This window comes from Stegostoma tigrinum, chromosome 1, assembly GCF_030684315.1.
Source record: "Stegostoma tigrinum isolate sSteTig4 chromosome 1, sSteTig4.hap1, whole genome shotgun sequence".
NCBI lineage: Eukaryota > Metazoa > Chordata > Chondrichthyes > Orectolobiformes > Stegostomatidae > Stegostoma > Stegostoma tigrinum.
Window position 1 is genome coordinate 180,947,333 of NC_081354.1, and position 15,157 is coordinate 180,962,489.

A 15,157-nucleotide genomic window follows, 5' to 3' on the forward strand; every position below is an offset into this window, starting at 1 on the left:
AGGTGCGGAAGAGTAACCTACAAAGAGGCAGGCATAGCTGGAGCCCATGCAGGTGCCCATGGCCACCCCCTTAGCAGAGCTTGGGGACCGCTTTGCAGAACACTTCCGCTCAGTTCGCAATAAACAACTGCACCTCCCAGTCGAAAACCTTTTCCACTCCCCCTCCCATTCTTTAGATGACATGTCCATCATGGGCCTCCTGCAATGCCACAATGATGCCACCCGAAGGTTGCAGGAACAGCAACTCATATTCTCCTTGGGAACCCTGCAGCCCAATGGTATCAATGTGGACTTCACCAGCTTCAAAATCTCCCCTTCCCCCACTGCATCCCAAAACCAGCCCAGTTCATCCCCTCCCCCCACTGCACCACACAACCAGCCCAGCTCTTCCCCTCCACCCACTGCATCCCAAAACCAGTCCAACCAGTCTCTGCCTCCCTGACCTGTTCTTCCTCTCATCCATCCCTTCCTCCCACCCCAAGCCGCACCTCCATCTCCTAGCTACTTATCTCATCCCACCTCCTTGACCTGTCCGTCTTCCCTGGACTGACCTATCCCCTCCCTACCTCCCCACCTATACTCTCCTCTCCACCTGTCTTCTTTTCTCTCCATCTTCAGTCCGCCTCCCCCTCTCTCCCTATTTATTCCAGAACCCTCACCCCATCCCCCTCTCTGATGAAGGGTCTAGGCCCGAAACGCCAGCTTTTGTGCTCCTGAGATGCTGCTGAGCCTGCTGTGTTCATCCAGCCTCACATTTCATTATCTTGGATTCTCCAGCATCTGCAGTTCCCATTATCACTGCCACAGTATTCAGGCTTGTTAAGCCTTTCTTAATTCGTAAGTGATACAGCTGATTTGCATTAGCTGCAAAATATTTACATTTCAACTTAACTGTCATGGCTCAGTGGATAGCAACTCAAGCCTTCTTCAGAAGGTCATTGGTTCAAGTCAAACTTCAGGAACTTGAGTGCAAATCATTTTAATTTGGCTCTCCCAGTGCAGTAGTGAGGAAGTGCATCAGTGTCAGAGGTATCTTTGTTCCAATGTGATAATAAACCCAACTTTCAACAGTTCTCTCAGGTACATCTATAAAAGTCCTTCGGTACTATTTTGAACAGCAAGGGCTATTAAGTGCTGTCATGATCAATATTCATCCTTCAATCAGCTCCATTAAACAAAAAGGACCCAGTTCTAATTGTTATGCTGTTTGTGGGAGATTGCTCTCACAAATTAGCTGTCACTCTTCCGACTTTACAAAAGTGACTACATTTCAAATGAATGTCACTCGTTGCCAAGTGGCCAGAGATGTTCTGCGATTATCAAAGTCCTATAAACATACAAGTCTTATTTTTTTATTCAGTGTAAGCATTCACAGGTCTTCATTTTTTTTGTTAAACATCTGAACAGTTTTTCCTTCCTCCCCACCTTTCTCGCAGGTACATGTATAAACTTCGGGATTTGCACATCTTTTATGAGAATTTCACAGAAGCGGCCTACACTCTCCTCCTGCATGCCAAGTTGCTGAAGGTAACAACCCAAAGTATTTCTAGCTTTGAGATAATGCATCCTGGGGCTGATAAGTTATCATCACAGCAGTCCACTCTAAGTGCAACACTGAGGCTTTCATAAGAATTGGAATAACTTAGCTATCCAAATTCAGTGAAAAGTATTTGATTGGAAGAAACAGTATTGGGATCACGCAATTTCTAATCAGTGTGAGGCCACCTGGCCCATCTAGACTGCACTGGCCCTTTTGAAAAGTAAGGCCCTGAACCTTATTTCTTCTCACATCACCAAGCTCTTTCCAAAAAAAGACTGCAGTTTTTGTTTCTCCTGCAAGTATTCATCCAATTCTCTTCGGAAAGCTAAGGCAACTCCACCAGCTTTTCCAGTCTATCCACATGGCTATGAAGATTCCTGCCTGGAATCTCTCCAGTCAATCTCTTCAAGGCCTTTATGTTCTTTCTAAAGTGTGTCACCCAAACGTGGAACTGGGGGCGAGCGAGTTTTCTTTTTAATAGGGCAACTTAGCATTGTGCGGGAATTGGAAACAAATTGTGCAGGAATGAGTGAAATGCATGGAAAATCATGATGGGATTTGATAGAGTAAATAGGGAGAAGTTGGTTCCACTGGCCGTCTGTTTGGTAACTAAAGGAATGCAAATTGAAGGTCAATAGCAAAACAATGGTGGGAAGGCGAAGGGCAGTGATTTGTCCTCACTGCAATATTCCCAAGTTTGCTGTTGATACAAAACTAGTTGAGAGTGTGAATGGTGAAGAGGTTATGAAGGGACCTCAAGGTGATCTGGACAAGTTGAGTGAGTGGGAAAATGTATGTGGCAAATGCGGTATAATGTAGACAGATGTGAAATTGCCCGCTTCAGTAATGAAACAGAATGGCAGAATATTACATAGAGAGTGATAGAGCATTGAACAGTACAGCACAGTACAGGCCCTTCGGCCCACGATGTTGTGTCACACTTTTACCCGACTATACTGGGTATATTGATGTATTGTGAAAGGTTCACGTGCAAAGGGATCTGTGTGTCCTTGTACACCAGGCCTTGAAAGCAAGCTCACAGGCTCAGCAATCAGTTATGGAGGCAGGTGTTGTGCTGCCCTTCATTGCAAAAGAGTTTGACACCAGTTGTAAGCAGTACAGGGCCTTGGTCAGGCCTCCGCTGGACTATTGTGTGCACCTTTGGTCTCTTTATCTGAGAATGGATGTACTTGCCACAGAGGGATTCATAAGGCTGATGAGATTCTCCTGTATTCTCTGTATTTGTTTCGCTAAAATGATTCCTGGGATATCAGATCTGTCTGTTGGCCTTTATTCACTGAAATTTAGAAAGATGAAAGAAGATTTCATTGAAATGTGAACTTCAATGGGATCAGGCCAGACTGGATGTAGGGATGATTTCTCCCATGGGCATGGGGATGTAGAACAGGGGGTCTCAGGACACGTGGTATTGAGATGAGGAGAAATTCTCAATTGGAGAAAGATGGGCAACAAGTAACTGGAAATATCTAAATAAAAAATCAATAGATTTCTAGCCACTAAATGTGGTAAGAGTTAAAGGGAGCAAGTATGAGTGTGGCATTGATATAGAAGACTAGCCATACTGACTGGCAAAGGAGGATTGGGGAGGCGAATGGCCTACTTCTGATCCTGTTTCTGTGTTTGTATGTTACCTCCAAAGACCTGGGGCAGGCTGAATGATATTCCTTTGTGCTGAGTGATTGCACAGTGACCCCAGGTATGTTCATCAGATGAGGCAAACTGTAGTAAATACAGTGCAATTATACAACTATTGATTGATTGATTTATTGTTGTTACGTGTACCCAGATGCAGTGAAAAGCATTATTTTACCCGCTATATACGTAGATTGCACCATACAAAGTGCATCAGGTGAGCAGAACAGAATGCACAATACAATGTTACAACTGGAGAGGGGATGCGGGGAGAGAGAAAGCGATCAGAATTAACAATTGAGAGGTCCATTTAAAAGTGTGATAACAGTGGGGAAGAAGCTATTCTTGAATCTATTTGGATTCGTACACAAACTTTTGTACCTTCTCCTGAACAGAGTGGAAGAGTGTTTAATCAGGGTGGGACGGGTCTTTGACTACATTAGCTGCTTTCCTGAGACAGCAGGAAGTATAGATGGAGTCAGTAGGCTGATTTGCATGATGGACTGGGCAGTTGTTAGACATCTCTGCGGTCTTAGAAGAGCAGTTGCCAAACGACATGGTGATGCATCCAGATGGGATGCTTTCTATGGTACATAAGAATCCTATATTCTCCACATCAATTTTCCTTCACACACATCAAATTGAGGCATTGAATTAGAATGGGCTGTGGTTAACAAGGGCATCAGCTTATCACCTCATAAGGATCACAATGCGCATCCTCAACGCTCCCTTCACTTGACATCCTGGAGTATTTATAAACTGAATTTGGAGCACTATAGCAGGCATGGATGGGAGAAAAATATTTAATTCAGCAAAAGTCATCCCCAGCCTCCAGACCAAAACTCTTCCACCTGATCTAGGCCAACCTGTTGCTGAAAAATGCAGTGAGGGAAAAGGAGAAATTTCTTTATTCACAGAGAAGGTTAAAATGTGAAACTGACTGCCTCAACAAGCTCAGCTCTTCTGGAGAACAGCTCAAGAGAATTTTTTATTTCTGAATTGTGGGACGTTTGGAACTCTCTTTGCCAGAGAGCACTGGAGCCATTTTTAAGGCAGAGGTAGCTATGTTCTTGTTTAACAAGGGAGTCAGATGGAATTGGGTGTTTATGATAAAGTGGAATTGAGGACACAGTCAGATCAGCCTTGATTTCTTTGGATGTCAGAGCTGGCTGAAAGGGTTTAAACAGCTTACTCCTGTTCCTAATATTTAAAAAAAATATCATTCACTTGTGCAAATTCGTTGAATTAGATCATCATCGAGTTATCTTGTTTTAACTTCACTTATGTAACTGAGCTCCAAGTCCTGAACCAAATCAAAATCTATTGTTCCATTAAAAAATGTAATATATTAACCATATACTAAAAATCTAACGAATGTGGCATTGAACAGTCCAACTGTTCCAGGATCCACAAACTTCTAAGGGTAGAAAATTTCAAATTTCTATTTACATTTCTCCATCTAAATGCACATCAACAATTGCTAATGTCTGCATCTCTACCGCTGTACAGTGCTCATCAGATTGTTGCTCAGCCTTTTGCAAAGAACATTCCTCTGAGACCTGATCTAAATTGATTTTTCACCAATTTCCTACCTTTTTTAAGGCCATGTTAATTTTCAAATTTAATATTTTAGGATGAATCATTTGTATTCTTCAACTCATCTCCCTCCAACTCCCTGAGCTATCTTCACTGTAACCCGGAGATAAAGTAAATTGTAAAAGTTTCTCATTTATTCCCCTTCTTGTTGCTTCTCAGCGCATCTCTTTCAAATCTGTAAAATGTAACTCAACATGTTGTTTAGAGGATCTTCAGTGTAACATGTATGTATTTTAGTGGCATTATTGTCCTTCTGAACAGCAAACAAATATTTTGCATCAGTATTTACAAGGAAATGGAAGATAAGGAACTTGGGGAAATAGCAATGTCTTGAAAAGTGTCCAATTACAGAAAAGGAGATGCTGGACGTCTTAAAATGCATTATGGTAGAAAAATCCCCAGGACCTGCCCCATAACTTTGCGGGCGACTAGGGAAGAGATTGCTGGGCTCCTTGCTGAGATAGTTGCATCATCAACAGCTACAGGTAAAGTTCTGGATGATCGGAGGGTAGCTAATATGGGGCCATTATTTAAGAAAGGCTCCAAAGAAAAGTCAGGGCACTACAGACCAGTAAGCTTTACATCAGTGGCAGGTAAATTATTGAAGGGGATTCAGAGGGAAGAGTTTAATATGCATTTGGAAAGATAAGAACTGATTAAGGATCATTAATATGACTGTGCATGGGAAATCATATCTCACTAATTTGATTAGATTTTTTGAAAAGGTGACAAAGAAGATTCACAAAGGTAGAACAGATAATGGAAAGATGTAGGAGAAACAAGGTGGTGGTGATGGGAGATTTTAATTTTCCCAACATTGACTGGGATTCACTCAGTGTTAGGGGTAAGATGGAGCAGAATTTGTAAGGTGTGTCCAGGAGGGTTTTCTAGAGCAGTATGTATGTAATCCAACTCGGGAAAGGGCCATACTGGACCTGGTGTTGGGGAATGAACCTGGCCAGGTGGTTGATATTACAGTAGGGGACTACTTTGGAAATAGCGACCACAATTCCGTAAGTTTTACAATACTCATGGACAAGGATGGGAGTGGTCCTAAAGGAAGTTTGAAACTGGGGGAAGGCCGACTATACCAAGATTCGGCAGGGAATGTAGATTGGGAGAAACTGTTTGAAGGTAAATCCACATTTGATATGTGGGAGGCTTTTAAGGAGAGGTTGATTAGTGTGCAGGAGAGACATGTTCCTGTGAAAATGAGGAATAGAAAAGGCAAGATTAGGGAACCATGGATGATAGGTGAAATTGTGAGACTAGCCAAGAAGAAAAAGGAACCATACATGAGGTCTAGGCGACTGAAGACAGACGAAGCTTTGGAAGAATATGGGGAATGTAGAGCAAATCTGAAACGAGGGATTAAGAGGGCTAAGAGAGGACATGAGATATTGCTGGCAAACATGGTTAAGGAAAATCCCAAAGTCTTTTATTCATATATAAAGAGCAAGAGGGTAATTAGAGAAAGGATTGGTCCACTTAAGGACAAAGAAGGAAAGTTATGCGCTGAGTCAGAGAAAATGGGTGACATTCTTAACGAGTACTTTGCATCGGTATTCACCAAGGAGAGGGACATGACAGATGTTGAGGTTAGGGATAGATGTTTGCTTACTCTAGGTCAGGTTGGCATAAGGAAGGAGGAAGTGTTAGGTATCCTGAAAGACATTAAGATGGGCAAGTTCCCTGGTCCGGATGGGATCTATCCCAGGTTATTGAGGGAAGTGAGATAGGAAATAGCTAGGGCCTTAACAGATATCTTTGTAGCATCCTTAAACACGGGTGAGGTCACGGAAAACTGGAGACTTGCTAATGTTGTCCCCTTGTTTAAGAAGGGTAGCAAGGATAATCCAGGTAATTATCAACCGGTGAGCCTGACGTCAGTGGTTGGGAAGCTACTGGAGAAGATACTGAGGGATAGAATCTATTCCCATTTGGAAGAAAATGGGCTTAGAAAGGATAATCCAGGTAATTATTGACTGGTGAGCCTGACGTCAGTGGTTGGGAAGCTGCTGGAGAAGATACTGAGGGATAGGATCTATTCCCATTTGGAGGAAAATGGGCTTATCAGTGATAGGCAACATGGATTTGTGCAGGAAAGGTCATCTGTTACGAACTTAAAAGAATCCTTTGAGGACATGACAAAGTTGACTGATGAGGGAAAGGCTGTAGATGTCATATACATGGACTCCAGTAAGGCGTTTGATAAGGTTCCCCATGGCAGGCTGATGGAGAAAGTGAAGGCACATGGGATCCAAGGTGTGCTAGCTAGATGGATAAAAAACTGGCTGGGCAATAGGAGACAGAGAGTAGTAGTAGAAGGGAGTTTCTCACATTGGAGACCTGTGACTAGTGGTGTTCCACAGGGATCTGTGCTGGGACCACTGTTGTTTGTGATATACGTAAATGATTTGGAGGAAGGTGTAGGTGGTCTGATCAGCAAGTTTGCAAATGACACTAAGATTGGTGGAGTTGCTGATAGTGAAGGGGACTGTCAGAGATTACAGCAGAATATAACTAGACTAGAGTGTTGGGCACATAAATGACAGATGGAGTTCAATCCGGGCAAATGCGAGGTGATGCATTTTGGAAGATCTAATTCAAGGGTAAACTATATAGTGAATGGAAATGTCCTGGGGGAAATTGATGAACAGAGAGATCTGGGTGTTCAGGTCGATTGTTCCCTGAAGGTGGCAACGCAGGTCAATAGGGTGGTCAAGAAGGCATATGGCATGCTTTCCTTCATTGGGCGGAGTATTGAGTACAAGAGTTGGCAGGTCATGTTACAGTTGTATAAGACTTTGGTTCGGCCACATTTGGAGTACTGTGTACATTTCTGGTCACCACATTACCAAAAGGATGTGGATGCTTTGGAAAGGGTACAGAGGAGGTTCACCAGGATTTTGCCTGGTATGGAGGGTGCTAGCTATGAACAGAGGTTGAGTAGATTAGCATTATTTTCATTAGAAAGATAGAGATTGAGGGGGGACCTAATTAAGGTCGACAAAATCATGAGGGGTATAGACAGGGTGGATAGCAAAAAGCTTTTTCCCAGAGTGGGGGACTCAATTACTAGGGGTCATGAGTTGAAAGTGAGAGGAGGAAAGTTTAAGGGAGATATTTGTGGAAAGTTCCTTACGCAGGGGGTGGTGGGCGCCTGGAACGCGTTGCCACGTTAGCATCTTTTAAGACGTATCTGTACAGGTACATGGATGGGCTGGGAGCAAATGGACACAGGCGGTTAGAAAATAGGTGACAGGTTAGACAGAGGATCTCGATCGGCGCAGGCTTGGAAGGCCGAAGGGCCTGTTCCTGTGCTGTAATTTTCTTTGTTCTTTCCTGTTCAGTTGATGTTGTCTACAAGGATTTCAGCAAGGCATTTGACATGGTTCCATGTGGTACAGTGATAGGCAGAGTTAGACCATATGGAATCCAGGGGGAGCTAGGAATTGCATGCAATATTGGCTTGAAGGTAGCTGATTGAGGGCGGTTATAGAGGGATGATTTTCAGATTGGAGACCTGTGGCGCCACAAGGATCGGTGCAGCTCCACTTTTGTTTGCCATTTACATAAATGATTTGGTTGTAAATCTTGATGGGACGTTTAATAACTTCGCAGAAAACACTGAAATTGATGTTATAATGGAGCGTGAAGAAAGTTGTCTCAGAGTACAACAAGATCTTGATCAGATGGGCCAAAGGGCCGAGGAGTGGCAGATAGATTTTAATTTAGATAAATGTGGGCATTGCAGCTGGGCACGACTTATTCAGGATTGGTGGGGTCACTGGGAGAGTTGTCGAACAAAGAAACCTAGGGGTGCAAATACGTAGTTCCTCAAAAGTGAAGTCACAATAGGATAATGAAGAAGGCATTTAGCACGCTTATCCTCTTTAGTCAGTGTATTGAGTATAGGAGTTGGGATGTCATGTTGCAGCTGTTCAGTATGTTGGTAAGACTACTTTTAGAATACTGCATTCAATTCTGGCCTTCCTGCAATAGGAAAATGTTGTTGAACATGAAAAGGTTGACAAGGATGTTGCCAGAGTTGGAGGGCGAGGCTGAATAGGCTATGTTTTTTTTTCTCTGGAGTGTTGGAGGTTAAGGGGTAACTTTATAGAGGTTTCTAAAATCATGAGGAGCATGGATAGGGTGAATAGCCAAGGTCTTTTCCCCAGGGTAGGGGAGTCCAAAACTAGAGGGGAGAGGTTCAAGCTAAGAGGGGAAAGATTTAAAAGGAACCTGAGGGGAAACCTTTTTTTTATTCAGAGGGTGGTCCGTGTATGGAATGAGCTGCCAAAGGAAATAGTAGAAGTGGGCATGATGGCAACGTTTGAAAGGCATCTGGATGGGTAAATGATAAATGTGAGGTGTTGCATTTCATTAATGCAAAAGTCGGAGGGTTTCGAGGGATATGGGCCAAATTCTGGCAAGTGGGATTAGATCAGTTTAGGATATCTGGTTGGCATGGATGATTCAAACCATAGGATCTTTTTCCATACTGAGGAACCCCATGACTATGACTCAATAGGCTTTTTTTTGTGAGTAACTGACCACTTATTAGTTCAATTTGGCATCCAGGTAAATGCCCAAGTGGCCAACTACACCACTGATGACACAGCATGGCTACAGCAATGCGTTAAGCTCCCCTTCTGGTGCCCTTCACCCACTGCTTTGCCAGCCTTTCTGTTTTCCTGTCCATCCTTTAACACTTCAAAAATTCCTTTCAAATCCTCCAGAACAGAAAGATGGATCCTTGCTTTGTATGTGGCATCCCCTATGTACCTTCAGCAAAGCTTGCATATTCAAGTTCTGGAGTATGTCTTGAATCTAAAAAGATCTGAATCAAAGAACAGGGTACTACCAACTGAGCATTAATATTCCTTTTGAGTGTGCTAACACGAACAACTGTACTTCAAATTTAAATTTCTATCTTGTAGTTCACTATCTCTGTGACTGTAATAACCTCTTCATGATGGCAATTTCAAGTTGGGGTGTTGGAGAAGGCCTTTACAAAAACATGCCTTGTATTGGTGACAAAAGGACTGGAGAATTCAGCTGTGGCCTCCACCTCTGTTTGCTATCTCACTGGAAGATTCATGGATTTGAACATTGGAGTTGGCCATTCAGCCCCTCAAGCCTGCTTTACCATTTAATAACATCGCGGCTAATCTGATTGTAACCTCAAATCCACATTCCAGCCTCACCCTGATAACCTTTCAGCTGCCTACTCACAAAAATCTGCCAACTCCTGCCTTTAAAAAATTCGAGGAATCTGCTTCTATGTCTGTAATATTCTCTCGCCTATCAATCTCTGCGTATTATCTGCTCCTCTAAGACTGGCTTCTTGTGCATGCTCCATTTTCTTCCCTGTTGTCAAGACTCAAGTGCTGGAGTTCCCTGTTTACATCTCTCTATTTCTTACCCTTTAAGGCACTCGCTAAATTATAACTCCTTGACTTGCAAGCTTGACCTGTCCTAATGTCTCCTTTTTTGACTCAGTGTCAGTTTTGAGCTGATAATGCTCCTGCGAATCTCCACATTTTTCAACTTTAATGGGCTGGAGAAATGCAGGTTTTTATTTTGCTGGTTGTCATCTGACAGCCAGTGGGAACACTGGTGGAGGATAGCAGGTTATAAGTAAAGCCGTCATGCTCCCAGGGACCATAGGGCTGCTCTCTCATTAAAGAGAGACGACAGTCAGTGACTTAACTCAGCTGATGCAGGAATTGAACCCACACTGTTAGCATCATTCTGTGTTGCAAACCAGCCTTCCAACTAACCGACCCCTCAGGTGCCGCTGCATTAAAACCAGCCAGTTAATGAAAGAAACATGTGAGGCATGGAATGAGGTAATGTATAATACACAAATGAATGAACCTTGGAGCAGTCAGATATATGTCACTAGCCTATTTTGCTCCATTAGTTACTTTGTTGAGTGAAGAATCAAATCTGCCAATGGAGAGTTATCGAATCTTAGAGTCATAGAGTTGTACAGCAAGGGAAGAGACCCTTCAGCCCAATTGGCTCCACACTGATCAGATATTCTCAATTAATCCAGTCCCATTTGCCAGCATTTGGCCTATATCCCTCTAAACTCTTCCTGGTCATGTACCCATCCAAATGGCTTTTAAGTGTTGTAAGTGTACCAGCCTCCACTACTTGGTTGGAGAGCATCCTTGACAGGAGTGAAGCTCCTGATGAGCAGTGGTTTGCTGAATGATGCATAAGCGCACTCTGCATCTCAAAACCAGAGACACATTCTGTTTTATTGATTGGGAGAAGGAATCTACAAATTGAGTACATTTTTTTGGGTGCTGAATTTTGAGAGGGCAGACGAGAACTGCGAGCCAATTAAAGGGAGGCTCTTGGGAAGTCGCCACAAGTCAAGGGTGATTACTGACCTTTCCTTCTTCCCCTTCAAATCAATGAATACAATCACAATGTTAATTATTATGAATTCCAACCAGAACTGCAGGGGCCAAGAGGTTACCTTCATGGAAATATGTTGACTTTCTATCTTCACAAAACTACTTTGATCAAAGAGATTTAACACTTTCATGCCTGTAGCTTGCCACAAACATTAAGTTTGGCACTTTTGTTGCCTGTTATAACCCCAAGAGCACTCTGTCTCCAACTACATGAAAATGATAGCTTGTGTTGGGACGTAGAATTTGATGGAAAAACCTCTGGGGAAGGTAGACAAGTCAGCAAGGATAGATCACATGGAATCCAGGAGAGCTAGACTTTTGGATACAAAATCATCTGGAGGGAAGGAGACAGAGAGTGGTGGAAGAGGGTTAATTTTCAGACTCGAGGTCTGTGACCACCCATGTGCCGCATGATTGATGCTGGGTCCACTGCTTTTTATCATTTCTATAAATGAATTGAATGTGAATATAGAAGGATTGGTCAGTAAGTTTGCAGATGACCCCAAAATTGGTGGTGTAGTGGATAGTGAAGGAGGTTATCTCACAGTACAGTGGGACCTTGATCAGACTGGCTGATGGACCAAGGAGTGGCAGATAGAGTTTAATGTAGATAAGTGTGAGGTGTTGCGTTTCGGGAAGGCAAACCAGAGCAGGAGTTAGACAACTTAATACTCCTGGCGAGTGTTACTGAACAAAAAGACCTTGGGGTATAGGTTCATAGGTCCCTTGAAGTGGAGTTGCAGGTAGACAGTGGAGTGAAAAAGGCATTTGGTATGCTTGCCTTGCCTCTATAAAGTCATTTCCAATTCTGCTCCTTCACATCTGGGCCTAGGTAGCAGTCCTCAACAAAAAGAAACAAAATTTACATTTATATAGTGCCTTCCACAGCAGCAGGACTGTTTCAAAGGACTTCATAGCCAACGAAAAATGCTGAGGTGCAGTCACTGAAGCAGTACAGCAGCCAAAAATGCACACAGCAAGCTCCCACAACCAATAAGCACTGGTGATCAGACAGTCCCCTTTCTGGAGACTCATTGGACGATATATAATTGCCAGAATGCTGGAGAAAATAGTCATGCTGTCCCCTGAATATTAACAAGGCATGGGTTTTTGCATAGTGCAGAAGGCAGCTCATTCAAAGGATGGCACCTCCCAAGTGTACAGTCATTACTGTAATGGAGTGTCATTCTAAATTTTACACACAAATCTCTGGAGTGGGGATGGAGCCCACAGTCTTTTGATACACAGAAGCAATTGATTCCCATTGAGTCATGGCTGTTTTGGTGCTCAGCTGAAGGTTACCTGTAAAATCCTGACAGATCTTGTTAGGGTCATTGTGGAGAGGGTGTTTTTCTTATGGGAGGATGTAGGACTAGTATCACTGTTTAATAATCAGGGCCACCCTTTCAAAATGGAGATTCAGTGATTTTTTTTTCTCATCTCTTTGATGATTGTGAGTCTTCGAAACTTTCTCCCCAGAAAGTTGATGGAGTCAGATTTCTTGAATATCGTTAAACCAGATGTGGATAGGTTCTTATTAAGTAAGGAGGTGAAAAGTTATCAGGGTGCAGCTGTAATGAGGATTAAGGTTACAAACAGATTAGCTGTGAATTTATAGATTGGTGTAGCAGGCTCGAGGGGCTGAATGGCCTACTCCTGATTTGTAGGTTTGTACCCATACATCTTTCAGCAAGATACAAACAGAAATGGAAACCACAACTAAATTCTCCAGTCCTTTTGTCACCAGTACAAGGCATGTCTTGTAAATGCCTCCTCCAAAGCTCCAATTAAAATCGGTGTCCAAGTTCCCGACTTAGTCATTTTTGGGATGTGGGCACTGCATTGATTGTTCCTCGAGAAGGTTTTGGTGAGCTGTCTTGAATCGATACAGTCCATCTGATATCAGCACACCAACTATGCTCTTAAGTACAGAATGATGAGATTTTGACCCAACATTGTAAAAGAAATGAAGATATATGCCCAAGGAGGGTGGCACAGTGGCTCAGTAGTAAGCACTGCTGCCTCAAAGTGTCAGGGATCCAGGTTCGATTCCACCCTCGGGTGACTGTCTGTGTGGAGTTTGCATAATCTCCCCGTGTCTGTGTGGGCTTCCTCTGGGTGCTCCAGTTTCTTCCCACAGTCCAAAGATGTGCAGGTTAGGTGACTGGGCCATGCTAGATTGTCCATTGTGTCCTGGGATGTGCAAGCTGTGGATTAGCTATGGGAAATGCAGGGTGACAGGGACAGAGTAGAGCATTGGGTCTGTGCAGGATGCCCTTCAGAGCATCATTGTAGACTTGATAGGCCAAATGGCCTGCTTCCACACTGCAGCGATTCTGTATGAAGCTATGAAACTTTGAAATATACAGGTGACTGATAGTGTTCATACACACTTACCTGACTGCCTTTGTCCTATCAAGTGCTCAAGGTTGCATGCATAGAAGCTGCAATGGAAAACAATTTGGTGAGTTGCTATAGTGCAACGAGCAGATGGCATATACTGCAACTCCATCATAACACAGATTGAATGTCCATAATAGCAGATGGATGGCTAATCAAAAGAGCTGCTAACTCGTGCAGTTCTACCATCAGGGCACCTCAATTTTCCCATTATTTAGTGAGGTTCATTGATGGAAAATCTTTGCATATGTTTCATCTTCTATTCAGTTTGGAGTTGGTCTTTGTCGTAAGATCAGGTCCCCACTCAGGTCAGTGAACATTAACAAGTCTGATTAACATAACAGTCCACAAGGGATGATAGGAGAGAGTCCGTATGGGATTAACATGAGAGCCCTGGATTAATCTTGCTTTGAAACCACCACAACATAGTTTCTATGTGTGGAGCAGCTACTGACAATTGCTCCACATTGCCCCAAGGTCCTTAATTACAGTCCCTTAAAGTATTAACATTAAGTTAACAACTTACTTTTAATTCTTTAATCTCATTGCCCCTCTCAGTCTGTGTTCGCTGAGGCTTCAATCTCCAACTCGGTCCATTTTGAGGATGGGTTGGGTGGATGAACTCCGTGTGCTGCTTCTTGAAGGGTTAAGCCTCAGAAGATTGGAGTTCTAGGCTCTGATGTGAAACAAATAGAAAGGTACTGTGTCCCCATTGTGATAAGCTTCAGGCTGGCCCAGAATGAATGACAATATTAGGCATTACTAGGGAGAATTGTCCATTTGTCATTTTTAATTGTTTGTCATTTTCAATTGTCATTGTCCCAAAGAGGCATTCACCCTGCTTCTCAGCATTCTCTAATCTTTGGACACATAGAGGATATTGTATCAGAGATAATAGGAACTGCAGATGCTGGAGAATCCGAGATAACGAAGTGTGGAGCTGGATGAAGACAGTAGGCCAAGCAACACCTTAGGACCGCACCTAAGATGCTGCTTGGCCTGCTGTGTTCATCCAGCTCCACACTTTGTTATCTATAGGGGATATTGTGGTCTGTTTTTATTTCTCTGTGCCACTGATCCAGCTCTCTCTCCTGGCACTCAGAATCCTGTCACTGTCCAATATCTCTCCGTGGTCAGGCTGACTGATCCCGATGCTGTGCTGCACTGCGGGCCTTCCCTGCTCACACATCACGGGCTGACAGAGCTCAGAGCATCCCCCCCCGCCGATCCCACTGTGAGCCCTTCCCCTGAGAATTCATCACCACTGAAAACACAGAATGCTGGAAGTCACAGAGGGTCGGGCAGCATGCATGGAGAGAGAGACCAAGCTAACGTTTCGAGTCTAGAAGACCGTTCAGCAGAGTGCGTCTTCATCGTTGCCTTGCTGATGTCTTCCCATCTTCTAAGTCAGGAATTCAATTTAGAACCCAGAATTATTTATTGCTAAGTACACTCAAGTACAGGGATATACAATATCACCATGCTCTCTTTTATTCATTCATTCATGGGATGATGGCATCGCTGGCCAGGCAGC

General features: G+C 43.4%; 1 protein-coding gene across 3 annotated transcripts in view; it reads left to right on the forward strand.

The window, feature by feature from the left end:
* Positions 1 to 15,157, forward strand: part of LOC125454992 (dedicator of cytokinesis protein 2-like) — a 1,138,509-nt gene that overhangs the window by 997,893 nt on the left and 125,459 nt on the right. For all 3 annotated transcript variants that reach the window (XM_059650434.1, XM_059650430.1, XM_059650433.1), the window contains one exon: positions 1,437 to 1,527. In XM_059650434.1, coding sequence (XP_059506417.1) covers positions 1,437 to 1,527 — 91 coding nt within the window. The remainder of the gene's footprint in view (positions 1 to 1,436; positions 1,528 to 15,157) is intronic.